General features: G+C 45.5%; 1 protein-coding gene across 1 annotated transcript in view; it reads left to right on the top strand.

Annotated features, from left to right (window-relative positions):
• Positions 1 to 26,106, top strand: part of Hgsnat (heparan-alpha-glucosaminide N-acetyltransferase) — a 35,666-nt gene extending 9,560 nt beyond the window's left edge. The window contains exons 6-18 of the mRNA XM_036166537.1: positions 1,571 to 1,640; positions 2,934 to 3,043; positions 5,726 to 5,802; positions 7,151 to 7,181; positions 8,667 to 8,827; positions 10,392 to 10,507; positions 12,204 to 12,325; positions 13,302 to 13,428; positions 14,564 to 14,650; positions 21,684 to 21,761; positions 23,102 to 23,172; positions 23,270 to 23,382; positions 24,060 to 26,106. Of these exons, the coding sequence (XP_036022430.1) occupies positions 1,571 to 1,640; positions 2,934 to 3,043; positions 5,726 to 5,802; positions 7,151 to 7,181; positions 8,667 to 8,827; positions 10,392 to 10,507; positions 12,204 to 12,325; positions 13,302 to 13,428; positions 14,564 to 14,650; positions 21,684 to 21,761; positions 23,102 to 23,172; positions 23,270 to 23,382; positions 24,060 to 24,241 (1,345 nt within the window). The 3' untranslated portion in view covers positions 24,242 to 26,106. The remainder of the gene's footprint in view (positions 1 to 1,570; positions 1,641 to 2,933; positions 3,044 to 5,725; positions 5,803 to 7,150; positions 7,182 to 8,666; positions 8,828 to 10,391; positions 10,508 to 12,203; positions 12,326 to 13,301; positions 13,429 to 14,563; positions 14,651 to 21,683; positions 21,762 to 23,101; positions 23,173 to 23,269; positions 23,383 to 24,059) is intronic.
• Positions 26,107 to 26,985: the final 879 nt, after the last annotated feature.

Here is a 26,985-nt window from a genome sequence, read left to right as displayed (position 1 = left end):
GTAAGAGGAGACACAAGTGGAAGCATTCGCTGTGTGGAGTATGTGTGTGGCTCATCTGCACACTTGAAGTGTACAGAACTCTAGCCAGGGAACTGAGCCGGCGATGGGAACATGGTAAAGGATGTTGCTGTCATTTACATGCGGTTATGGGAAAGGCCTGCATGATGGCACTGGCCACCAAGCCTGACGAACTGACCAACTCCAGTTCCACATGAAGGAGAGAACTAACTCCAGCAAATTGTCCTCTGACCTCCACACCATGGTGTGTGCACACCTCCCCCACGTACTAAATAAACTCAAGAAAATCAATGGAAAGTATAATAACATCATGACTGTGTTTAGAAATAAAACAGTTTTTCCCTTTTACAGATAACTCAGTGTTTATGGATGAGGTGATTTTTATGCCCGGGCTTTCTGTAAAATTCTAAAAGGCAGTGTGAGTCAGGAAGGGGAAGTTAAAATAAGATTGCCCATGTGTGGATATTTGAAGCTCAGTGACTCATTGTATTTATTAAAACATATAGACGGCTTTGTTTTAAAGCAAACTGAGATGGAACTTTCTGGGTTGGTTTTTTTGTTTGTTTGGTTTTTTCAAGACAGTTTTTCTCTGTGTATCCCTGGCTATCCAGGAACTCTCTCTGTAGATCAGGCAGACCTTGAACTCAGAGATCCACCCTCCTCTACCTCACAAGTGCTGGGACTAAAGGCATGCAACACTATGCCCTGCAAGATATTCTGTTTTTTTAAAAAAAAAAGTGTGTGTGTGTGTGTGTGTGTGTGTGTGTGTGTGTGTTTGTGTGTAGCAGGGACATGCGCATGTGTGGAGGTCAGAAGACACCTCTTGGGAGTCAGGTCTCTCCTACCATATGGGTTCCTGAGATCAAACTCAGCTTGTCAGATTAGGTGGCAAACATCTTTACTTGGTGAGCTGTCTTGTGGGCTGGAGATCTTTAGAAAGATGTATGCCCAAGTAGAACTCTCATCTTAAAGAAAATCAATGAATGGATTTACCCTTTTGCCAGCCATGCAAATGAATTTGATTTTTAAATTCGGTCGACCATGCAAAGAGAAGAATTGGATCATTGCCAACGAATGCTTGCTCCAGCTTGCTTGGTGTGCACGTGTGCATTTGTATGTAGCTGCTGTGTGCACATGTGCATTTGTATGTAGTTGCTGTGCACATGTGTGCATTTGTATGTAGCCGCAGTCACATAGACGGTGCTTTTTGCATTTATATGTAATTGCTCACCTCTTGTGTGTTCTGTGGAGTCATTCCTGGGATGAGTGGTCATAACTGTTGCCGTGTGCTTGGCTCCTAATTTTAATACCCGTAAGAACCCTGGTGACAGAGAGCACTGTCTCGTGAGATTTCACAGCTCTTTGAGTCTCCACCATTTATTCTCATTAACTCATGAGGCTACTGCAAACTTTGATCTCTATTTTGCCATTTCTGAAAATCTTCCATAAAGTTTATGGAACCTAAATTTTATTTTAATATCTACTCATTTTGAAGACATTACCATTCAAGAAAGAAAACTAATGGAGGCTTTTTTGTATTTTTTAAATACAGTTTGGATGACTTCAGTAATTGGATTTCTAAGGCAATAACTTCTCGAGAAACTGACCGCCTCATCAATTCTGTGAGTTATTCGAGTTTACATGTGTTGTCTGGGAGGTTTTCTGGATTTGAATTTTTAATTTCCCTTTTAGTGAGCATTATTGTCCAGCTTGATACACTTTAATTATATCGTGGAAAGCCTGAATGTTTTCCCTGTGCTGATTTCCAAACCCAGGGCCTGTGCTATGGCACAGATTCTCCACATGGAGCACATTCCTCATCAGGACCTAGATTCCTCTTCCTGTCTGACATCCCGGCATGTGGGATTGTCAGAGTAAGCCAGCATTCCTGCATGCTTACTTGTTTGCCTGCTTCGTGTCTCTTTTTCATTCTCTCTCCTTAGGAGACAGGGTCCCATGAAGCTTAGGCCGACCTCTAACTTATACATAGTACATAACTAACTTGAACCCCTGATCCTCCTTTTGTCCACCTCCTGAGGGATGAGGTTACAGGCATATGTCATCTTGTTTGATAATGTGGTATGGGGAATCAAACCCAAGGCCTCAAATATGCTAGGCAAGCACCTTTCCAGCCGTCCCAGCCCCCTCACATCTATTCTGTATTTTATTACTTATTTATTAATGACGTGTATGAGACACACGGGTGTGAGTGTGTGCATGCATGTGCGATGCTTGCATGTAGAGCTCAGAAGACAACCTTTGGAAGCGATCTCCTCCTTCTCCTGTGGGCTCTGTTGTGAGGCCTGCACAGCATCCACTTCAGCGTTGGCCGTCTTGCTAGCTCCCAACACGTGTCCTTAATAAAGAGTAGCCCTGTCCTCAGCGTCTGTGGAGGTCCTGTACCCTCTCAGTGAGGGTGGAAGTCTGGGCTGCCTTAAGATGTACGGTTTTCGCTCAGCAGCCAGCCCTGTTGGAAAATGAGCTGAAACATCAGTATTAAATGTGTAGATGCCAATGGCCATTGCGATGACTAAATATACCGTGACGTTTGGACTAACAAGTAGTGCCCTATTGAAGAACCAGTTCGCACCTTATTTTTTTGGTGTAGGAGGTTGAACACATGATCTCTCACATGGTAGGCACTGTGTTCAACACTCCGCTGCTGAGTTACACCTGCGGCCCCAGAACCGTTGCTTTGTGTCACAATCAACATGACTCCCAGCAAACTCAGCAAAGGGCATAAAAACGCAAATAAACTGGAGAATGAAACCTCTGAATGGGATCCTTACAAAACCAAGTTCTCGTCCAAAAGTTCCCCTTGCTTTTCCACTCTAGTTTCTTTGCTGAAATGTCAAATGATGAACTCTGTTCCTTAGCCTCATTAAGTACCATCTCTCGCTCCCTTTGTTTGGAAGGAGCTAGGATCCCCCAGCAGAGCAGACCCTCTCAGTGGTGACTGCCAGCCAGAAACACGCCGCACATCTGCCTTGCCACACCGTCTCCGATGTGTGGACACATTTAGGGGGTAAGTGGGGCTCACAACCTGATGGGGATGGGTCCATGTCAGGTTTTGTAGTTACACACAAGCCCATTTTTAGCTTAAGGTATTTGGCATATTTTTAATTTTCTAGGCTGGCAGAGTGTTGCACTCAGCACTCAGGCTGAGGCAAAAGGATTGCTGCGAATCCAAAGCCAGCCTGGGACACCTAACAAGACCCTTTATCAGAAATCAAAAAGGAAAAGTAGTGTCTGCGGCCTCTTTCCTTGGACTTGTCATGATAAGGGGCCAGAGTATAGGCCAACCAGTTACTTAGCTTGCCCACGACCCAGAAGTCATTCCCCAGCACCACAGAAAGCAAACAGAAAAAAAAAGAAACAAAAGATGAGGTCCTCGTGAGGGTGAGAGAGCAGAATGGAAGAACATACCAGAACAGTTTCCACTAGTGTGGTTAGTCGTCTGGGCAAGTGGCTGTGTTTGGCCCACCCTGTCTCACTGTGTCTACTGAGAAGCGGCAGCTGGGAAGGTGTGCCAGCCCATAGCTGCATCCCGCCCTTCAATACTAGAGCACCTTGAATAACAAGCCCTCTGGTGGCAGATCCACAGTCATGTCGTAACTTGTCATACTGTGCTTCTGGTAGAAGGGCAGAGGCCAAACTCTGACAAAGTGGATAACTGTTTAGCCAAAAAAAATCAGATACACAGTGTCAGCTCTTCAATTTCTTCCACCTGGGAGGGACTGGCTTCTGCCAGTAGCCCTCCATTTCCTTCCCAGACTCCAGAGCCCCGAGGGCCTGTTAGATAAATGGGAGCTGGGGCCTGTGTTTGGATAAGCTGCCCCTATCCAGAACCCTTAGAGCCAGAAGTGTTCCAGAAATCTTGTGACTGGGACCCAGGTCTAAGCACAAATTTACTTTACTTTCCTGTATCCCACATGCATGACCTGAAAGTGACCTTAAACAGGATTTTTACTATGCCTGTGGGTTGTTTGTTTATTTGTTTGTTTGTTGTCTTTTGGGGCAGAGTGAGGCATGCTGGGATTCATAGCAGGCTCTACTCAAGGACAGCAAAGACTGCGTCACCACTGGCAGCACCTGCATTTTTACTGAGCTGTCGTGACAACAGTGTGGTGTATCCCACCTGTGGCATCACGGACGCATGTACTTTTCACAGGTGTAGGAGAACCCACCCCCACTTTTTCCCCAGGGTGCTCTTGAGGAGAGAGGGATAAGAGATATTAGGTAGAAAGATAGAGGGGAGAGAGACAGATAGAAACACAGGAGAGCCTTGGGAGGGCCTGGACCAATTTCCACTGGCCCCTTCTGTATCTTCTAAAGGGCCTTTTATAGGAATACCAAGGGGTGGAGCAAAAGACCTTCCCCTAGCACAGCCAAGTGCAGACCCTACCCAACCTGGTAACCACACATGTGGTCAAGCAATGTTCTAATGCAGCCCTGCTGGGTCAAGCAAGCTCCAATCTCACTAGGAAACCTCTGTGGGCCCCCACACATAGGTGTGTTTCACAGCTGGAGAAATAGAGCCACTGAGTTAAAGAACTTTCTCAGCCACTGAGCTGCTAAGTGGGAGAGTTAGGCTTCTGTTGTAGGCAGTTGGGTCACAAGGCACACACAGGCAGGTAGGTAGGATTCTCAGCATGTCTGAGTGTTCCTTCTCAGGAGAGCACCAAAGGATAGCCTGTTCAGAGTCCATTGGGTGTATGTATTCTTTTTCCGTCTGTCTTCATTGACACTTGCAGATAAGAGGTTCATAACAGGACAGAAACCAGCATGAAGTACCTAGGATGCGTCTAACAAAAAAGCAAGACTCAAGCTTTGGACCTTCCGTTTTCTGGGTCCCAGGCTTCTCTGTCTTCTGTGACAGTCAGCCTGAGATACAGAAATAATTTTAAAAATCACATTACTGGAAACTCATTCCTTTGTTTTCAGATCATAAAATTCAGTAGCATAAGCAGGGTGTGGTGGCACATGCCTTTGATCCCAGCACTCAGGAGGCAGAGGCAGGCTAATCTCTTTGAGTTTGAGGCCAGCTGATCTACAAAGTGAGTTCCAGGAAAGGCAGGACAGTTACACAGAGAAACTCTATCTTTAAAAAAAAATTGTTTTGTTTTGTTTTTTATTTTTTTGAGACAGGGTTTCTCTGTGTAGCTTTGCACCTGTCCTGGAACTCACTCTTTAGCCCAGGCTGGCCTCAAACTCACAGAGATCCGCCTGCTTCTGCCTCCTGAGTGCTGAGATTAAAGGCGTGTGCCACCACCACCCAGCGAAGTTTTTTTTAAGTGTGTGTGTGTGTGTGTGTGTGTGTGTGTGTGTGTGTGTGTGTGTTAGTTGGGGATTTGGGGATTCCTGGTCATAGCGCATATGTGGAGGTGAGAGACAGCTTACAGGACTGAATTCTTCCCTTCTACTTTGTGGGGCTGTTGTGATCTTAGGCATGCAGTGAGGGTCTTTACTAGCTGCGCCATATTGCCAGGCCAAGTATTCAGTTTTCTTGAGCTATTGTTAGAAATGTTGGTGACAGAACATCACCGTGTGGCCCCTCATAGTGACACCAGATAATCATCTTACATTCTCTACGGTGTCACAGACTGCTCTGCAGAGTCACACTGTTATGTGACGCCCCTTGTCTGAAAGTGTCTGTCTGTACTTAAGGATGTGTTGTCACACGGCCCTTCCTTTGTCTGCCTTATAGGATAGCTCTCATTGTCATGGTCTTCGTTAATTATGGAGGAGGGAAATATTGGTACTTCAAACATTCAAGTTGGAATGGTAAGCTACCCAGTCCCCCAGCCTCACCCCCGCTACCCCCAGAACTGTGGACCAGAGGATGACTCAACATTCCTGTGGGCGCCCCACCAGGGCCCTCCCAGCCCATGTAGAACCACCCTGGGCTTACTCAGGGCCCTTTGGTTTTGTTCTTCTTTGGATCTAGAGTGATTCTCTGTAATAACACAAAGACTGGATTTTTCTGCTGTGACACTTCAGGTCTCTGTGGGAAATGTAAGACTTGGTTTTGCATCATCATTGTTATAGTGTAGATAACAGAGCTACCGTATTCTTGCGGTGTCTGCCTCTTCTAAGACTTAGAGTCCTTCTTGGGGTGCCCCTGAGTCTGAGTGGCACTTGATAAAAGCTATACATCTGAGTGGGTAGTTGCTGGACAATGGGTATTTTAGGACCAGGAAAAGGCATGGCATACCTGATCATTACAGACAGGGGCTTTTGAGAACTTTTAGTTGTCTTTACTCTGGCCAGACTGGATATTATTTTCTTTTGTAAAAAGAAATGTTTTTCTACAATATAATTCTATAATATAACTACAGAATATTTTTGTTCTGGAAAAGTCTGAGAAGCCTCTAAAAGATATTCATTATGTTTGACCCAGATTCCATGCATGGATGGTGGAGTGTGCTGCACTCAGTACTCAGACCTAGAGGCCAGATGCTTGTAGAACTTAAATTGTGCTTAAGTTATCTATTGAAAACAAGAGGGGTTGGGGATTTAGCTCAGTGGTAGAGCGCTTGCCTAACAAGTGCAAGGCCCTGAGTTCGATCCTCAGCTCCACAATAAAGAAAGAAAATAAAAGTTACTATTCTGCCTTTTGGCTGAGGTCAGGTGTGAAACATAACTCATGCGCTTGCAAAATTGCTCAGCAGGTGTGGTGCTGGCCGCCCACTTGAGTTCAGTCCCCAGAACCCACACTCCTCTAAGTTCTCCTCTGACCTCTACACATGCCTCCCCATCCATAGATAAATACATAAGGTTAACAGAAGAATTTAAAACAAGAGTCCTGCCTCCCACACTTCCCTAAACACCAGCTTCTCTCTTGTGTGACTCAATGGTTTCTGTTAGGTTCCTTCTGCTGGAAGACATAGAGTGTCTGGAGGAAGGAGAGAATGGGTCTAACTAGTACTGTTGGGAGATCACAGACTCGTCCACAGACGTCTAGTCTGAATGGTTTATGATCAGGGGACCCTCCCCAGCTCCAGGCCCAGTGACTGTGGCTCCTGTCTGTGTGTGGTACTTTCTGTGGAAATATGCAATGAAACGTACACATTTTGGAATTGGGAAGTATTATATCTTAGAACCCTCTTTCTTACTGTTCGTTCTTTTGCAGGACTGACTGTGGCCGACCTTGTCTTCCCATGGTGAGCTGACAGTGTACTGTGAGGGCTAGACACATTAGTGATGAACTCCAGGCCCCAATAATGCCTTGGTGATAATAACAGAAAGAGACAAAAAGCACTTCCCCTTCGCCTTGGAGTCATTTAACCGCAAGCGAGCCGAGACTTGAAATCTCTCCCTCCTGCTCATTGCCTTCCATCTCCTGTGTGTCTGTTGCTTGAGCCTGCTGGAAGGCTGTGTCTGTCCCTCTGTCTGACTGTTGTGTGATTGTCCATTTCTGTCTGTGGGTGCTGTGTGTCTCCCTAACAGAGGACTTCACTCCACGTTTGTTGAACAGCACCAGTGGGGAAGGGATGGGATGCTTTACAGAAGTCTTTAGTAGAGTTCTACAAGGGATTAAGTCGCTGGTGCCAGCTGGTCCCAACTGACAATAAGCATCGTTATTTATCAACCAGTACAGTAGTAGAGTAAAAACACTCTTCCGTAGTGGATTCTCAGTCTTGTCAAGGCGTATTTCCCGTGTGATGCAGCACTTGTGTTTACCCCAAGGCTTAGAGCATTTTCGGTGCTTCGTCATCGGAGCTGGTTCCAGGAGAATGTCTCAGATGTTGGCACTCCCGTGTTTTATTACTACCATACACTCAAGGGGAGAAATACTTGGTTTTTTGAGAGGATTTGGATAGGGTTAGTATTGTTGGCCTGAGATCTGGTAATGACTTCAGCATGCTGCTCTGTGAGACAGCTAAATCCAGGAAGGGAAGCCAGGGGACTCTGGGAGGCAGCCAGAGCAAGCTGCGTTTCCCTAGCTCTGAGCCAATAACTAGGAAGACTATACTGTGGTTTTATATTGGTTGCTTTTCTCCCCAGTGGGACAAAATACCTCACAAGAGCAACTTAGAGGAAGAAGTTACTTTAGCTCAGGGTTGCGCAGCAGTAGGAGCGGGAGGCAGCTTTCTCACACTTGAGAACCAAACAGGAAGCCCAGTCTCGTGGCAGGAACAGGGCTGCTCCAGTCCTCTAGCCCCACCCTGCAGCCCTGTGCTGGCTCAGGAGGCCTGGTGTCCAGAAGGCCCCGTGATCTCCTAAAACCCCACCAAATGGGGACCGACTGAACACGTGAGCCTCTGGACGTCAATGTTTTTGTTTTTTAAAGGAGGAAAGGGAAATATGTGTGACTCCTACCAAATGTTGATGGGGGGGATGTTTTGTTTCTGAAGGACTTGGATGGTGTGTTAACACAAGCCCCTTGGGTCCCAGTGACCATTGCTTTCTTCTCTTATAAATGCTTGCATGGTTGTCCATGGACATCTTACTATTAGCCAGTTCCCCGTACAATAGGACTTGAAGATGTTCTGTCAAAATTCCCAGCTGGTCCCCGCCCCCATTATGACACTGTTTCTGTGATTGGCTGCTGTGGATGGATAGCATGTTCCTTCTCTCCTGTAAGACATTACGGATACATGTATAAAAATTGGAAATGGCCATCTACCAATAGCCTTTCTTTTTAGGTTTGTATTTATTATGGGAACTTCAACTTTCTTGTCAATGACCTCTATCCTACAACGAGGATCTTCAAAAATCAGACTTCTGGGGAAAATTGCATGGAGAAGTCTCCTGCTAATCTGTATAGGAATTATCATTGTCAACCCCAACTATTGCCTTGGTCCATGTAAGTATCTCTGCCCCTTTGTTTATATATAGTCAGGTTGAACTATGGAAAAAACTTGTTTTATATATGTACATGCATATTATATACATATGTGTACACACACACACACACACACACACACACACACACACACACACACACGTATTTTCAGTGTTTGGGATCAAACCCAGGCCCTTGTACATGCTAGGCAAGCTTTTTGCCACTGAGCCCCATGTGTCATAATCTAATGTAATTCTTCCATCCTGGATCCCTCCCAAAGGACTAATTTTTAGAGAGTATGTGTACTGCTTGTAGATCGTTGGGCATTGTTACACTTAGCTTGGAAACTTAGTAATGGGAGACACCTCTGTGACTACTCCAGTTCCTGGAATACAAAAGAGAAGTCAGGCTGAGTGAGGTTGAAGTCTTGTTTCTGGGTCATGTCCATGTATGAAGGGACAGAGGAGGAAATGACCAGGTCACTTTGCTCTCAGACTCTGTCTCCTGGGCCATTTGGTCCCACGGACTGTTAGTTTAAGATATGATGGTGCATGCCTTTAATCCCAGCACTTGGGAGGCAGAGGCAGGCGGATCTCTGTGAGTTCGAGGCCAGCCTGGTCTACAGAGTGAGTTCCAGGACATCCAGGGCTACACAGAGAAAATCTGTCTCAATTAACTGAAACAAACAAACAAACAGACAAATAAACAAATAAGGAAAAGACTCTGTCCTTGCCTGTGTGCCAGCTGTGCTCGGGAAGGGACTCTTCTCCTTGCCTCTGTGTTCTTAAGCGACACCAGATAGTGGCTGAGGATCTGCCCCTTGATCTGTACCAGATACACAGGGAAAGCAGCAGTTACTGTCCTGGGGGCCTGCCTTGTCTCTGGCAAAGGAGAACAGATTCTTACACATCAGCCAAGTCTAGCCCTCGGGCAGTTAGTGCCTAGAAACCTCAGTGGTTCTCCGCCTTCCTCTTGCTGCAGACCCTTTAATACAGTTCCTTATGTGGTGGTGACACTCAGCCATACAATTATTTTCGTTGCTACTTCATAACTGTAATTTTGCTACTGGTATGATCATCTTATAAATCTCTGTGTTTTCCAATGGTCTTAGGCAACCCCTATGAAAGGGTTGATCGACCCCCAGGTTGAGAACCTCTGGCTTAGAGAGAGATCATTTTGCTGTGTTCCACGTGAAGTGGTGTTCTTCCCAACCTCAGGGGAAGCCATTATAGGGTTTGCTCTAAGTTCTTTCCCCGAAACAGCCTGTAACTTGTACAGGGTGAGCACTGGTTTGGGTTTGGTCTGCATGTTTCTGGTGACATGAGGGTTGGATCCATATTCCTAATAGGAAAGGGCTAGGAGCTGGATTCAGTGCCACAGGGGGCTCTGCTTTATCCCCCTACTGAGTGAAGCTGGCTGGCAGCTCGTTTACAGAGGGCGCCATGTCCTCAGTCCACGTGTATTCACGAGCTATGACAATTTACTTACAAATAATATAGATATGTCTCCCCTGCAGGAGACTGTACTGTCTCGGGGTAGGATGCATCATGGTGGCTTAGCCTTCGGTGGCTTGTGTCTTTGGCAGTGTCTTGGGATAAGGTGCGGATCCCTGGTGTCCTGCAGCGGTTGGGAGTGACGTACTTTGTGGTTGCTGTGGTGGAGCTCATCTTCTCAAAGCCTGTCCCTGACAGTTGTACCTTGGTGAGAATCTTACCTGTGTGTGGGGTGGAGGCGGGGAGCCTTGCAGGCCATTTATCAGGTACTGTTCACCTTCTTCCTGAGTCAAGGTCTTTCATTGGCCTGGAACTCCTTGGGTAGGCTTGGCTGCTTGGCCAGTGAACCCTAGGGATCCTTCTTTGCATGGGTTCCTGGGATGGAACCATGGTCCCCTACTGACCCAGCAGCCTTCTCATCCCCAGAAATCCTATTCTTTACATGAGGGGAAAATTCATGGTATGGTTTCCTGGATTTTCTTTTCTTTATCTTTTTAAAAAATTGATTCTTTGGGAATTACACACCATGCAACCCAATCTGGCTCATTTAGTTTTCTGAATTTTTATAGTACATAGTGAACCACTGTACTTCTGCTAAGAAAATACTTTTTCTGTTTCCATTAATTGTTTCCTTTTGTTTGGTTGGTTTTTGCAGTAGTGAGACAGGAGCTCACTCTGTAGACCAAGCTGGGCCTTGGACTCACAGAGATCCTCCTGCCTCTGCCTCCTGAGTGCTGGGATTAAAGGTGTGCACCACCAACACCATGCTCTCTCTATTTTTTTTTTAAGATTTATTTATTTATTATGTATACAGTTTTCTGCCTGCAAGCCAGAAGAGGGCACCAGATCTCATTACAGATGGTTTTGAGCCACCATGTGGTTTCTGGGAATTGAACTCGGGACCTCTGGAAGAGCAGTCAGTGCTCTTAACCTCTAAGCCATCTCTCCAGCCATGCTATTTTTTTTCTGAAGATTTATTATTATTATGTATACAGAAGAGGGCACCAGATCTCATTACAGATGGTTGTGAGCCACCATGTGGTTTCTGGGAATTGAACTCAGGACCTCTGGAAGAGCAGTCAGTGCTCTTAACCTCTAAGCTATCTCTCCAGCCCTATTTTTTTTTTCTTGATGTAGTACTAGGGATTAAACCAAGGGCCTCACATGTGCTGGGCAAGTGTTCTACACTGAGCTAACCCTCCAGCCCATGTATTTCTAACTAATGTTTCACTGTGATATTTTAGAGTGCAAGAACATCAGACATCATCAAACATGTTAGATCATGTTGGGTTGGATTGGGTTGGGTTTTAGATAGGGCCTGTGTAGTCTAGACTGGCCTCAAACTCACTGTGTTCCTGAAGGGTTGACCTTCAACTCCTGGTCCATCTGCCTCCATCTCTCAGGAGCCACTGTGCCTCACATTATTGGATCAGCTTGTGTGTGCAGGCCAGAGAAGACCCTTGGGGGCCCACATGTTCTCTTGAGACTGGGTCTCTCACTGGCCTGGACCTCACCGAGTAGGCTAGGCCAGCGAGCTGAGGACCCTACACTAGGGTTAGAGGCCACACACCAGCTCTTTGTGTTTGTTCTGGGCTTGGATGGGGTCCTTACGATCTCAAAGCCAGATGATTTTTTGTTGTTATTTTGTTTTTGTTTTGCTAGACAGGGTTTCTCTGTGTAGCTTTTGGATCCTGTCCTGGAACTCACTCTGTAGTCCAGGCTGGCCTCGAACTCACAGAGATCCGCCTGCCTCTGCCTCCCAAGTGCTGGGATTAAAGGAATGTGCCACCACCACCCGGCCTCAGATGATTTTTTTTTTTTATTCTGCTATAAAGGCCCAAAACCAATCACTAGGCATTTCCTAGGTTCACTGTTGCTTCACATGCCCTGTTCTTGCTTCTCAGGAGAGAAGCTGCCTTTCTCTTCGAGACATCACTTCCAGTTGGCCCCAGTGGCTTGTCATTTTGATGCTGGAAAGCATTTGGCTGGCTCTGACATTCTTTTTACCTGTCCCTGGGTGCCCTACGTAAGTGACCCCTTGCCAGGCAATCCCTGTGTATGTGTGTGTGTGCTCCTGTTTGTGTGTGGGAGTGTGCATGGGGTGGGGGGTGGTGCATGTGTATGCATCTGAAGGCTGGAGGACGGGTATTATTCCTCAGTCGTTGTTACTTTTTTTTTTTTTTTTTTTTTTTTTTTTTTTTGAGACATAGAGTTTGCCAAGTAGGCTGGCCAGTGAGTCCCAAGGATCTACCTTCTCCACCTCTCCAGGGCTGATATTACAAGTGTGTGCCACTATGCATGGCTTTTATTTTTTTAAAAAGAAAATTATTTTATGTATATGAGTATTTTGCCTCCATGTATCTCTGCATACCATGTGCATGCAGCGCCTGAGGAGGCCAGAAGGAGGCATGGGATCCCTAGAATTGGAACCTCCATGTGGGTTCTGGGAATCAAACCCAGGTCCTCTGGGAGAGCAGCTTGTGGTTCTTAACCACTGAGCCATCCCTCCAGCCCCAGTGCATGGCTTGGCTGGTTCGCTGTCTCTGTCTCTCTTCTCCCCCCACCCCCTTATGTGGGATCTGGAAGCCGTCTCCGGTCCTCAGGCTTACAGGGAAGCACTTTTCTGACTGATCTGTCCCTCAGCTGTGGTAGCTCTTTCTGCATGCCCCTTTCTGCCGTGCCAGAGGTAAGATTCTAGAGCATCGAAATTTCTCTAGTCTCAGGAATTCTTTCTTTCACACTTTCCCCTCCTTTGAGGCTTCCTTTACATGGAGAGGAGGGTTGAGTCTCTCAGCATCACCCTGAGTAGAAAGGGACCTGCCTTCCAGTGATGGCGGCGGCTGCTGTCTGGTCAGAGGACAGGGACTAGAGCTGAGGGGTCAGGGGCTGCTATGGGCCCGTTGGTGTGTGAGGCTCTTTGAATCGGCCCTGTGGGGACAGCCACTGCTCAGCACTGTCCCTTCTGCGGTCCTGTCAGTTAAGTGTGTCTTTCACTTCCTTAGCGGCTACCTTGGCCCTGGCGGTATTGGGGACTTGGGGAAGTACCCTCATTGTACTGGAGGAGCCGCTGGCTACATCGACCGCCTGCTTCTGGGAGACAGTCATCTGTACCAGCACCCGTCCTCTGCTGTGAGTGAGCCTTTGCTGTTCTTGGAACTGGAAATGAGGGAAGGAGGCAGACCTAGCCAGTCTGACACCATTTAAGGGCAGTGTGGTGGGGATCGTTGTTATTAGAAAACTGGCTGCTTTTGTGCCTCACGTGTTCACTTTGTTGGTGGTAGGGGAGGGTATTTTTGATTGTGGGGAGAGACTGAACCATATGAAGCATTTTATTTAGCTCTTTAGGTCTCCAGCCCCAGACTCTGGAGACAGGGACTAGAATGCAGGATGTGCTTGAGGCGTCCCCACTGGGTTAGTCCCTGGGAGAAGGGCAGCTGAGGTGGCAGTTGAGAGCTCTCTTCCACACCGGGTGAAGGGCGGGTCCCCATGTTCCTTATTGGATGTGGACTGTCCGCAGCCCAGGAACGGTTTGGAAAGACAGACAAATCCCCACGCTTTCTTTTTTTAACTTGTTTTATGTTGCTGGGATCGAACTCAGGGCCTAGTGAACTGTAACCTCACCCTGCAACTCTGTTTAGTCAAGGACCCTGGACAAGGGTCTTGACTGGGACCTTTTAACAATTAATATTCCTAGTAGCTGGGGATGAATCTTTCAGGCCTTGCAATGGTTGAGGATATCCTATACTTTTCCAGAGTTCCAGAGTCTCATTTTTATATTAAAAATACAAATGTTTTATTTTAACTGACTCTTTTTTTTTTTTTTTTTTGTACTGTTAGAGATTAAAACATGGGCCTTCTAAATGCTAAGCATACACTCTTCCACTGGGCCACTTCCCAGATGTTTTCTTAAATGTTAATTTGCCTGGAAAGAAGGTTAGGAGCTGTTGAAGCTACAATGGGGTTGGCCAAAACGGAATGAACATGGAATTCCTGTCCCGCTAGGCATTTGTATTTGGTTAACCGTGGTCCAACACTCTTGCCCAGGCTTGATAATGTGGCTGAGCAGGATCATGGCTTACTTTGCCCATGATGCCTATAAACTGCCCATGAATTTCTGCTGTAAAAGCAAAAAACAAAGCAAACAGGGAGGGAGGGAGGGAGGAGGTAAAAAGCATCAACCATTGAAATGTATTCAAGTTTGCATTCTGTCTGAGAGTTGTGTTCCTCCTTGTGTTCAGCGAGTGACTTGTTCTGTTTCGTTAAGGTCCTCTATCGCACCGAGGTGGCCTACGACCCGGAAGGAATCTTAGGGACTATCAACTCCATTGTGATGGCATTTTTAGGAGTCCAGGTATCTGCTCCTCTCAGGCTATCTTTTCTGAGTTTGTGACGACTGCCAACGTAACTCAAAGCACCTCACTGTAATAGTTGAAGGAGGTCCTCTGCTGCCCTCCAGGTCTGGTCAGTTCTGTTTAGGATCAAGATTGTGTAAACTAGGGTGGGGTGACTCAGCCATTCAAAGGACTGGCTGAACCCTTACATTCTGGGGACTAAATTCTTACTAGTTGTGGGTGTGTTTTAGCCCAGGAGTTTGTGGATAATGAGTTCCACTGATGACCACATTTATTTATTTGTTTGTTTGTTTATTGCTTGTTTATTTATTTATTTAGGCTTCTCTGTGTAGCTCTAGCTAGCCTCTAACCTAACTCTGCCTCCCGAGTGCTGGGATTAAAGGTGTAGACCGCCAGTAACTTTAAGTCCAGAGGTGGCTGTATTGTACAAGATTCTTTTAGCTATCCTGGGTTTTTTTTTTTCCATATGAAGTTGGGTATTGTTCTTTCAAGGTCTGTGAAGAATTGTGTTGGGATTTTGATGGGGATTGCGTTGAATCTGAAGATTGCTTTTAGTAAGATCGCCGTTTTTTATTATGTTCATCTTACCTATCCATGAGCATGGGAGATCTTTCCGTCTTCTGATATCTTCTTCAGTTTCTTTCTTCAAAGTCTTCAAGTTCTTGTCATATAGGTCCTTCACTTGTTTGGTTAGATTACCCAAAGGTATTTTATATTATTTGTGGCTGTGATAAAGGGTGATATTTCTCTGATTTCTTTCTCAGCCCATTTATCATTTGTGTATAGGAGGGCTACTGATTTTTTTTTTGAGTCAGTCTTGCATCCCACCACATTATTGAAGGTGTTTATCAGCTGTAGGAGTTCCCTGGTCGAATTTTTGGGGTCACTTACATATTCTGTCATATCATCTGCAAATAGCGAATGTTTGACTTCTTCCTTTCCAACTTATATCCCCTTGATCTCCTTTTGTTGTCTTACTGCTGTAGCTAGAACTTCGAGTACTATATTGAATAGATGTGGAGAGAGTGGACAGCCTTGTCTTGTTCCTGATTTTAGTGGAATTGCTTTGAGTTTCTCTCCATTTAATTTGATGTTGGCTGTCGGCTTGCTTTATATTGCCTTTATTATGTTTAGGTATGTTCCTTGTATCCCTGATCTCTCCAAGACTTTTATCATGAAGGGGTGTTATTTTGTCAAAATGCTTTTTCAACATCTAATAAGATGATTATGTGGTTTTTTTCTATTAGTTTGTTTATGTGGTGGATTACATTGACATGTTTTCATATGTTGAACCATCCCTGGATCTCTGGGATGAAGACTACTTGGTCATGGTGGATGATTTTTTTTTTTTTAATATGTTCTTGGATTAGGTTTGCCAGTATTTTATCAAGTCGAGTATTTTGTATCAATGTTCATGAGAGAGATTGGTCTGTATTTCTCCTTATTTGATGCATCTTTGTGTAGTTTGGGTATCAAGGTAACTGTGGCCTCATAAAAAAGAGTTTGGCAATGTTCCTTCTGTTTCTGTTGTGTGGAACAATTTGAGGAGTATTGGTATTAGTTCTTTGAAATTCTGGCAGAATTCTGCGCTGAAACCACCTGGCCCTGGACTTTTTTTGGTTGGGAGACTTTTAATGACTGATTCTATTTCCTTAGGGGTAGTAAATCTATTTAAATGGTTTATCTGGTCTTGATTTAATTTTGGTATGTGGAACCTATCAAGAAAATTGTCCATTTCTTTTAGATTTTCCAGTTTTGTGGAGTACAGGTTTTTGAAGTATGACCTGATGATTCTCTGGATTTCCTCAGTGTCTATTGTTATATCCCACTTTTCATTTCTGATTTTGTTAATTTGGATGTTCTCTCTCTGCCTTTTGGTTAGTTTAGATAAGGGCTTGTCTATCTTGTTGATTTTCTCAAAGAACTAACTTTTTATGTCATTGATTCTTTGTATTGTTCTCTTTGTTTCTATTTTATTGATTTCAGCCCTCATTTTGATTATACCCTGCTATCTACTTCTCCTGGGTAAATTTGCTTCTTTTTGTTCTAGAACTTTCAGGTGTGCTGTTAAGTCACTGGTGTGAGATTTCTCCAAATTCTTTATGTGGGCATTTAGTGCTATGAATTTTCCTCTTAGCACTGCTTTCATAGTGTCCCATAAGTTTGGGTATGTGGTGTATTCATTTTCATTGATCTCTAGGAAGTTTTTAATTTCTTCCTTGACCCAGTAGTAATTCAGTTGAAGTTGTTCAGTTTCCATGAGTTTGTAGGTTTTCTGTAGTTTGTGTTGTTGTTAAATCTAACTTTAAGCCATGGTGATCCAATAAGATACATGGGGTTATTCCAATTTTTTTGTATCTGTTGAGATTTGCTTTGTAACTGAGTATATATGGTCAGTTTTAGAGAAGGTTCCATGAGGTGCTGAGAAGGTTTGAGTAGAATGTTCCTTAGATGTCTGTTAAGTCCATTTGAGTCATAACACCTGTTAGTTCCCTTATTTCTCGGTTAAGTTTCTGTCTGGAAGACCTGTACATTGGTGAGAGTGGGGTGTTGAAATCTCCCACCATTAATGTGTGGGGTTTGATGCATGATTTAAGCTTTAATAATGTTTCTTTTACAAATGTGGATGCCATTGTATTTGGGGCGTAAATGTTCAGAATTGAGACTTCATCTTGATGGATTTTTCCTGTGATGAATATAAAATGTTCTTCTTCATCTCTTTTGATTAATTTTAGTTTGAAGTCTATTTTGTTAGATATTAGGATAGGTACACCAGCTTGCTGTTTAGGTCCATTTGATTGGAAAATCTCTTCCCAACCCTTTATTCTGAGGTAATGTCTGTCTTTGAAGTTGAGGTGTGTTTCTTGTATGCAGCGGAAGGATGAATCTTGTTTTTTTATCCATTCTGTTAGCCTGTGTCTTTTTATAGGTGAATTGAGTCCATTGATATTAACTGATATTAATGACCAGTGATTGATAATTCCTGTTATTTTTTGGTTTTGGTGGTGGAGGTGGTAGTGTGAGTGTATGTGTTTCCCTTCTTTGGGTTTTGCTGGTGTGAGATTATCTATTGCCTGTGTTTTCATGGGTGTAGCTTACTTTCTTGGGTTGGAGTTTTCCTTTTAGTACTTTCTGTAGGACTGGATTTGTGGATAGATATTGTTTAAATGTGGCTTTGTCATGGAATATCTTGTTTATTCCATCTATGGTGATTGAAAGTTTTGCTTGGTATCATAGTCTGGGCTGGTATCTGTGGTCTGTTAGTGTCTGCAAAACATCCATCCAATGTGGTAGTATTATGTTCCCTGAAATATTGTGTACCCTAATAAACTTATCTGGAGTCAGAGACAGAACAGCCACAATATTAAACATTGAGGATAGACAGTGGTAGCACATGCCTTTAATCCTAGCATTCCAGAGGCAGAAATCCATCTGTTCAAGGATACAGCCAAGCATGGTGACTCACGCCTTTAATCCCAGGTCGTGACAGCAGAAAGAGAAAGATATATAAGGCGTGAAGACGAGAAACTAGAAGCATTTGTCTGGTTAAGCTTTTAGGCTTTGAGCAGCACAGTTCAGCTGAGATCCATGTGGATGAGGACACAGAGGTTTCCAGTCTGAGGAAACAGGATCAGCTGAGGAACTGGTGAGGTGAGGAAGCTGTGGCTTGTTCTGCTTTTCTGATCTTCCAGCATTCACCCTAATAACTGGCCTCAGGTTTGATTTTATTAACAAGAACTTTTAAGGTTCCTGCTACAGTCCAGGACCTTTTGGCTTTTAGAGTCTCCATTGAGAAGTTGGTGTAATTCTGATAGGTCTGCCTTTATATGTTACTTGGCCATTTTCCTTCGCAGCTCTTAATATTCTTTCTTTATTCTGTATGTGCAGTGCTTTGACTATTATGTGGCAAGGGGACTGTTTTTTGGTCCAGTCTATTTGGTGTTGGGCATGTCCTTTTTAGGTTGGGAAAGTTTTCTTCTATGATTTTGTTGAATATCTTTTCTGTGCCTTTGAGATGGAATTCTTCTTCTATTCCTATTATTCTTAGTTTTGGTCTTTTCATGGTGTCCCAGATTTCCTGGATGTTTTGTGTCAAGAATTTTTTGGATTTAACATTTTCTTTGACTGATGAATCTATTTCCTCTATCGTATCTACAATGCCCAAGATTCTCTCTTCCATCTCTTGCATTCTGTTGGTTATGCTTGCACCTGTAGTTCCTGTTCACTTACCCAGGTTTTCCATTTCCAGAATTCCCTTGGTTTCTGTGTTCTTTATTGCCTCTATTTCAGTTTTCAAGTCTTGAACTGTTTCCTTTACATATTTGATTGTTTTTTCTTTGATTTCTTTAAGGGATTTATTGATTTCTTCCAATTTTTTGTTTGTCTTTTCCTCAATTAAGGTAATTTTTCATTTCCTCTTTAAAGGCCTCTATCATCTTCATGAAGTCATTTTTAAGGTTGTTTCTTTTGGTTCATCTGCATTGGGATGTACAGGTCTTGCTGTTGCAGAATCACTAGGTTCTGGTGGTGCCATATTGTTCTTTATGTTGTTACTTGTTTTTTGGGTTTTTTTTTTTTTTTTTTTTTTTTTGGTTTTTTGAGACAGGGTTTCTCTGTGTAGCTTTGTGCCTGTCCTGGAACTCACTTTGTAGACCAGGCTGGCCTCGAACTCACAGAGATCCACCTGTCTCTGCCTCCCAAGTGCTGGGATTACAGGCGTGCGCCACCACCGCCCGGTGTTACTCGTATTCTTACACTGCTGTTTCCCCATCTGGTTTGGGATAGTTATAGGTGCAGCTGTTGATTCTTGTGATGTCCTTGTTGGATGGGTCTTGTGTTCCTTTATTGTCTTTGGCCTGAATGGCCAAGGGTTCTTTCTGGTGGTTGGCTGGTCGTCAGGTCAAGTAGGGTTGTCTCTGCTGAGGTTTGTGGGGGTTTGGGTGCCCAAATGCAGCAGATCCTCCCGTTCTTCTGGCTGGTGCGGGCTTTGCTTGTGCGGGCTTTGCTTGTGCCCTTGGAGCCAGTTCTTCCTACCGGTGCGGGTTGTGCCTGTGCCTGTCCTTCTGCCTCTTCTTCCGCCTGGTGTGGGTGCTACTGGTGCCTACAGGGGCTGATGTTCTTCCGGATGGAGTGGGCGGTGCTTGTGTAGGGGCTGCTGATGCTGCGGCGGATGGTTGGCCAAGGGGAGGACGATGGAATCAGCGGGTTTGGACGGTGGAGTGGGTCACAGAGGTTACAGCGTCCAGTGGGTGTCAGGGATGTTGGTGCAGACTGCCCTCGGCTCTCTCACCTGTTGGCCGGCTGAGCATGCGTGTCTTATGGCCAAGTCAAATCTGGTTCCTCTTGGAGTATCTTATGCACTTGTGTTATCATTCAGAACAGTCTAGGTTTCTCTACCCAAAATTTTCTTTACCGGCATTTGAATATATTCTTTGAGGGCAACAAACTGGCAAGGAGAAGGCTTGTGCAGCAGGCCCAGAGAATGTAGTGTAATGATAAGAGTTTCCCTGACCGTCAGGGCAGCCACCAGAAGGGTCTGTGGAGTACAGAGTGTGGCTGTAGTATGACTAGGAACCTCAGGTTTTAATTTTACTTGATTTAAAATTTAAATGATCAAGTGGTGGTGGCACATGCCTTTAATCCCAGCACGTGGGTGGCAGAAGCAGGTAGATCTCTGTGAGTTCGAGGCCAGTCTGGTCTACAGAGCGAGTTCCAGGACAACCAGGACAACACAGAGAAACCCTGTCTCCAAAAACCAATAAGAAATAAAATTTTTAAATGATCACACATAGCTAGTGGTAATCTTATTAAATGGTACAGATCTAAAGTATATACAGTTTGGGGATTAAGTCATTTTGTATTAATGGGTTGAAACTCTATCTCTGTGGCACTTGAGTCTCTGTTTTTACAGACATTCACCTACTCTCTACACGGGCCTAGGCAAACTGCAGCCTGCTAGAGCAGTGGGTGTAGTGTAGAAAGTTTACAGGCCCAGAGCTGCCCTGCCTGGGGTTGACCCCGGCTCTCGCACTTACTGGCTGGGTGATATCTAGGTATGTCACTAGTACCTACATCATAGGGGTGTTATGAGGAACACCCCAAGAACTGGCACACGGGCAACATTTGCACATTTTTGCTGTTATTATAAATTATTAACAGTATATCCTTCGATCCTTTCCAAATTTGACTGTGGTTTCAGAGAGATTTCATGCAGTGTCCTGTCTGAGGTTTTCAGTTTTCCCTGCATCCAGTTCCCTTTTGCTCCTATGCATCTTGGGTAGTGCCACCAGACCAGACAATGTAACCAGTCTGAGCTGGTCTCCTGTCATTTGGTGGGCATTAGTTTTAGTTTCCTTTCTATTAATGTGCTAAAACACTGTCAAAAAGCCATGGAGAGAGGAAAGGGTTTGTTTCACGTACAGGTCACAGTCCATAGGGAAGTCAGGGTAGGAACTCAAGCAGGGACTTAAAGCAAAATCCATGGAGGAATGCGCCTCTGCCTCGCCTTCAGGCTCATGCTCAGCCTGCTTTCTTAGACGTCCACGCCCACCTGCCTAGGGGTGGTGCCGCCCACAGTGGGCAGGCTCTTCTGTGTCAATTAGTGATGCAGACAGTCCCCCACAGACTGTCTGCAGGCCGGTGTGATCTAAGCAGTTTGTCAGTTGAGGTTCCCTTTTCCCAGGTGGTTTTAGGTTGGGTCAAGTTGATAATGAAAACTAAGACAAGGGGTGACTTTGCTGGGTTCCCCAGCACCTCTGGGAGAAAGCCCTGATCTGAATGAGAGCTGCTGTGACCTACGGTTCTGTGTGTGCTGTCCCCTTCATCCTCTGACGTCATCACCACATGACGTCCGCCTCTCTCATTGGTCCCACACTCCTCCCCAGCCTCCACAGGGTATAGGGGTCATTGTATTCCTCCTTATAACCCCAGTGTCTAGAAAACTCCGTATGTTGGATAGTTAAGCTGATAGATGAAGAATAATCAAGAATTCATCTTAGGTGGTTCTCTTGGGCATACTGTTGTCTTCTCCAGGCAGGAAAAATACTGCTGTATTACAAGGATCAGACGAAAGCCATCCTGACGAGATTCGCCGCCTGGTGCTGCATCCTTGTAAGTAACCCATCTTCCCACTCCAGTTATGTTCCTTTTTGTTTGTTTGTTTGCTTGTTTTTCGATACAGGGTTTCTCTGTGTGGCTTTGGTGCCTTTCCTGGAACTCGCTTTATAGACCAGGCTGGCCTCGAACTCACAGAGATCCACCTGCCTCTGCCTCCCGAGTGCTGGGCCAATTGTGTTCTTACTTAAGAAGAAATTAAATGTTGAGCAGCTGCTGGCTCAGCGTGATGGAGAGCATTTCACTTGAATAACAGCATTCACAGAATTACATCTTTAAAAAATCATTCCTATTTTTTTCCTGAGCATGGAACCCAGGGCCTGGTGCATGCCCAGTACACACCCTACCACTAAGGTATGCTCCTAGTCACAAGGAGGAAGACATCTTCACATCTAAATTCTCAGGCTTCTTCTCCTAGAAAACTGTTTTCTATAAATAAATGAGAGCACTTGCCATCAACGCTCCAGTGAAGGCTGCTGGAGGAAACAGGGCTGCTCTGCATGGGGAGCCTTATCAGAAGGAAGACCAGCAAGGGGTGGGGTTGTAGCTCAATAGAAGGAAGGCTTAGCATGCATGACACCCTGGGTCCCATCCCCAGCACCCCCTAAGACAGGGTATGGTGGCATATGTCTGTAATCCAGCTTGAGGAAGCAGAGGACCCAAGATCACCCTTGGCTACATAGTGAGTTTGAGGCCAGTCTGGGATACATGAGACCCTGTCTCAAAAATGAAAGAGAAAATAAAGGGTTGGAAAGATGGTTCGGTGGTTAAGAACACTAGCTGTTCTTCCAGAGGACCTGAGTTCAATTCCCATCACCCACATAGCGGCTCACAACTATCTGTAATTTCGGTTCCAGGGGTCCAACACCCTTACACATACATGCAGGCAAAACACCAATGCACATAAAAAGTTTTAAAAAAAAAAGAAAGAAAGAGAGAGAGAGACAGAGACAGAGACAGAGACAGAGACACAGAGAGAGAATAAAAGTGGAAACAAGCAGGCAGGCACGCGATGGTTTTTCAAAGCAGGAACATCCCGGTTAGGAACAGGATGTGCGCTGCCGACAGGCTGTTCTTCCCCCAGCCTTGTGGAGTCACAATCTCTTAGGAGTCAGTGTGAGTCCTCACTTACCTTCTCTGACTCAGAGATCACCAGAAACGGTTTTGCATAATAGTTCAGTTACACATCTTACAGTAGGTTTCCAGTTAAAAGAGCAAAATAAGAGGTGTGATTTTCCGTCCTCACTAGCAGTTAAGTGACTAATTTTTTTTTTAAATCTCCAGTGGACTGTTTCGAGGTTGTAGTACACATCTTTAACATCCTCTTTTCTTCACAGGGGCTTATTTCTGCTGCCTTGACAAAAATGTCTGCAAATGAAGGCTTTATTCCAATAAACAAAAATCTCTGGTAAGCAGGGTGGAGGGTATCGCGTTACGGGTACTTGTCATGATTGAAGGCAGGTGTTCCTGGGGTGCGGCGACCTTCCCCACTCATCTTCCTCCAGGTCCATCTCCTACGTCACCACGCTGAGCTGCTTTGCCTTCTTCATCCTGCTGGTCCTCTACCCAGTTGTGGATGTGAAGGGGCTGTGGACGGGAACCCCGTTCTTCTATCCCGGTGAGTCGGCTGGGACCCATTCATAGCGGGCGGTAGAGACCAGGCGGACTGGCTCAAAGAGGCACTGAGCTGCCTCAGGGCCGAAGGCTCTGTCCTGGGGACACATTTCCAGGAAGCAAGCTAAGAGGAAGCGGGCAGGGGCTGCCCCAGCTCACAGGAGGTCACTGGCCTGTTCCAAAGCGCTCCACCCCATTTTTACACATTCGGTTTCTAGCGTCAGTAAATAAACTCTGCTTATTTTCAGGCAATATAAAATGGCACAGTACTGGGTACGACCCAGGGCATGCTGATTTTATTAATAAGAGATAGGCTTGTCCTTTTTTTCTGTGTATGTGTGTGTGTGTGTGTGTGTGTGTGTGTGTGTGTGTGTGTGTGTGTGTAGGTGCACGTGTGCCAGAGTACAACTTGCAGGAATTAGTTCTCTCCATCCACCGTGAGGGTTCCTAGGATCAAACGGAAGTCATCAGGCTTGGAGGCAAATGCCATTACCTGTTGAGCCGACTGGATGCTCCTAATTCCTAAGAGTTTAGAAGTAGACGTCACACTTAACTGTCTAAGCAGTGCATCACTTATTGGGGCAGTGAGAGATAATGCCAGTGCATGCTTCCTGTTTTTATTGAATTCATCTCAAGAACTGTGTGATTGATCTGGAAGGACCATGCTCTGATCTCTCTAAGGGATGAATTCCATTCTGGTGTACGTTGGTCACGAGGTGTTTGAGAACTACTTCCCTTTCCGGTGGAAGCTGCGGGATGACCAGTCACACAAAGAACATCTGATTCAGAACATAGTGGCCACTGCTCTCTGGGTGCTCATCTCCTACGTTCTCTATAAAAAGAAGATATTTTGGAAAATCTGACGGCATTCACTCACTGGAACATGTTGCTGGAGGAGCCAGCGGCCCTGTCAGGAGGATGAAAACATTCTTTATTAAAGGGATCCTCCCTCACAAAAGGGATGTACTTCCGGATGCTGTGTCCAAGCTGATTTGCTTAGACATCAGAAAGCTGCCTATATATTTTTTACTTACATATTTGAGATGTTATGCCCTCCATTTTCTATGAAATTGATATATTTGGAACATGTGTAGAAATCTCCTTGAAATTCTCAGAGGGGATTTTCTATGGACAATTTGCCTCTAATGGAGGCCAAGGTCGGTGGGCTGGTTTGACTCAGAGGTATAGAGTGTCTTCCTAGCTTGGACAGTTTGGTTCCTGCTACCACAAACAAGCAAACAACAAGAACACAAGAAAACCCCCAAATAATTGAGGGACCGATTCTCATTTCCTGAAACCGGCCTCCCATGTGTCTATGGTGCCGACAACAAATGCCATGCTTTCTGTTGTTAGGCTTCTAGAAAGCTTTTTTAGTGAACTGTGTCATAATGCTGTCTTTTCTTCTTTACAGCATGCACTTTAATGTTTCTAGAAAGCCAAAGTAAATTTTTTCCCGATGTTCAGGGCTTTGATGGCCCCACAAAATGTGTTTTCCAAAGCTACTGGCTTCCTCCCCCTCACCCCCCCACCCGGAAAAAACCTGAAGTATCGGTTTATTATTGTCAGCTCCTCTACCTGTCCACCCACCTTACTAGTTCCTGCTGTCTGTCTGTCTGCCTGTCTGCACCTCGGCATCTCCAGGCACTCAGAGATGGAGCCATGGAAGGAAGAGCATCTGTTCCTGCTGTGGGTCCTCTGAACCCCCTCCCATGGAAGGTACAGGCCAGTCCCCTGACCTGTCATCTGTGGAAGCAAAGAGATGGGGTGCTCCGACAAGTCTCCCATGCTTAGATGTGATGTGGTGGGGTCTGTCAGTAGCTTCTCTGAAATCCCCACGGTAATCTTACAGAAAAGCCTGGAAAAGGAATAACAAGACCTTTTACCGCCCCGTCGTCGGAGCGAGTCTTAGCAGTGGCTGTCCACAGTTTCCTAGCAGCGAGGGTTATAATTGTGAAAACGGCCCTTGCGTGTGGTCCTTGTAATTTCCTCTTGGGGATTTTCCCGAGTATTCTCATTCAAGGAGGATCATGATGGGGTTGTACTTTAGACCACTCTTCTGTGGTGACCTGGGGACATTTCAGTGACTGCTCGTGCCTTTGCGGCTTTTGAGTGCCCCACCCCTTCTACATTCCCATTTTAAAAATACACATTTTCTCATCGCTACGTCTCAGTTCTGCCCCTCTTCCACCTCTGCCTGCCTCATTCTCCTGTTACGACCCTGGGCTAGTCGAGAAGCCTGCCTCCTCCTGTGACTGGTCCACTGCCTCCAGATTAAACTCGATAAAGCAGGAGCTGAATCAAACCACCATCTTGTCCAGTAGACTGTGCCTGGGCCATCTCGGCCTGGTACGACCTCTTCATCTGATCCCAGCACCCTGCGGTGTTTTCCCACCTTCACAGCCTGCTTGTGGTGGCCCATCGGCGGCCCTCCCTCCCTCCCTTCCTCCCTCCCACCCTCCTTTCCTCCTTCCCTCCCGGTTCTCATCTTCCTCTTCATTTTTCCCCTGACCTGGACTCGATCTATCATTTAAAATGCCCCATTGCTGGTATCTTCTTCAGCGTTTTCAAATATTGATGTTCATCTTATTGGCATTAATGGCTTCTGCCTTTGTGATGGTTATTTTCTGTGATATTGTGATATTAATGGCAAGAATGGCACATTCTTCTGCATCTTCTGCACCAAATGCACTGCCTTGTGCTAAGCAAGTCTAAATAAACATTTATTAAAGCAAAACAATGTGGTTTGGGGTGGTTTTTGAAAGACTTTAATTTTTAATCATATGTGTATGGGGGATTGTGTGGTCCCTGCAGAGGCTAGAAGAAGGCCTTGAACCCCCTGGAGCTGGAGTTACAGGCACTGTGAGTCACCCAATGTGGGTGCTGGGAACGGAACTCCAGTCCCCCACAAGAACTGTGAGCACTCTGAAGTGCTGCGCCATCTCTCCAGCCTGTTTCTGAATGGTTTGGCTGCTGGTTAAGATCGGCATGTCTGATGGAGGGTCTCTTGCGGATGCTGATGCAGCTGTTAATGGGAACAGGCCGCTCTGAGGGCTCCAGTTGCCACCCCAATTTAGTCCCAGCTGTGTTGTCTGGGCCTCTACCACGGAGGCGGGGTTGGGCAGCTTCACAGTTACCGAATGGCACTTCTCCAACTGGGTGGTGTGTCGGGGTTAGGATGCCTTGAGCCATAAGCACTGAATCCTGATAGAGCCGAACTGTTAGGAAACTCACCCACCTAGGCAGTCCTGGGAGAGGCATGCTACACCCCATTTCAGCCAGCAGAGATGGCCTCTAGGATCCCTGCTGTCACACACACAGTATTTGGGGAGACATCTCTGTATATTTTATTAGCCAGAAAACCTGGTTCTTGAGGATCATTGCCTAGAAATGCCTTGATTGGCTCTTTCAAACTCAGAAATGTTGAGAACTTAGATTAAGCCAGGCCAGGTTGTGCCCAAGCAGATGACTACCTGCATGTACAGGGTGCCTTCTGTGAGAGAGAAGTCAAGGTGTGTTGGAGAGACTGACAGACAGGGAGTGGTTGTGGATAGGATGACCACTAGGGGCTGCGGTAATTGGAGACCGCACTGCATCTTTTCAGATGCAA

The sequence above is a fragment of the Onychomys torridus genome, chromosome 17 (assembly GCF_903995425.1).
Source record: "Onychomys torridus chromosome 17, mOncTor1.1, whole genome shotgun sequence".
Taxonomy (NCBI): Eukaryota; Metazoa; Chordata; class Mammalia; order Rodentia; family Cricetidae; genus Onychomys; species Onychomys torridus.
This window is presented reverse-complemented; position numbering and strand designations above follow the sequence as displayed.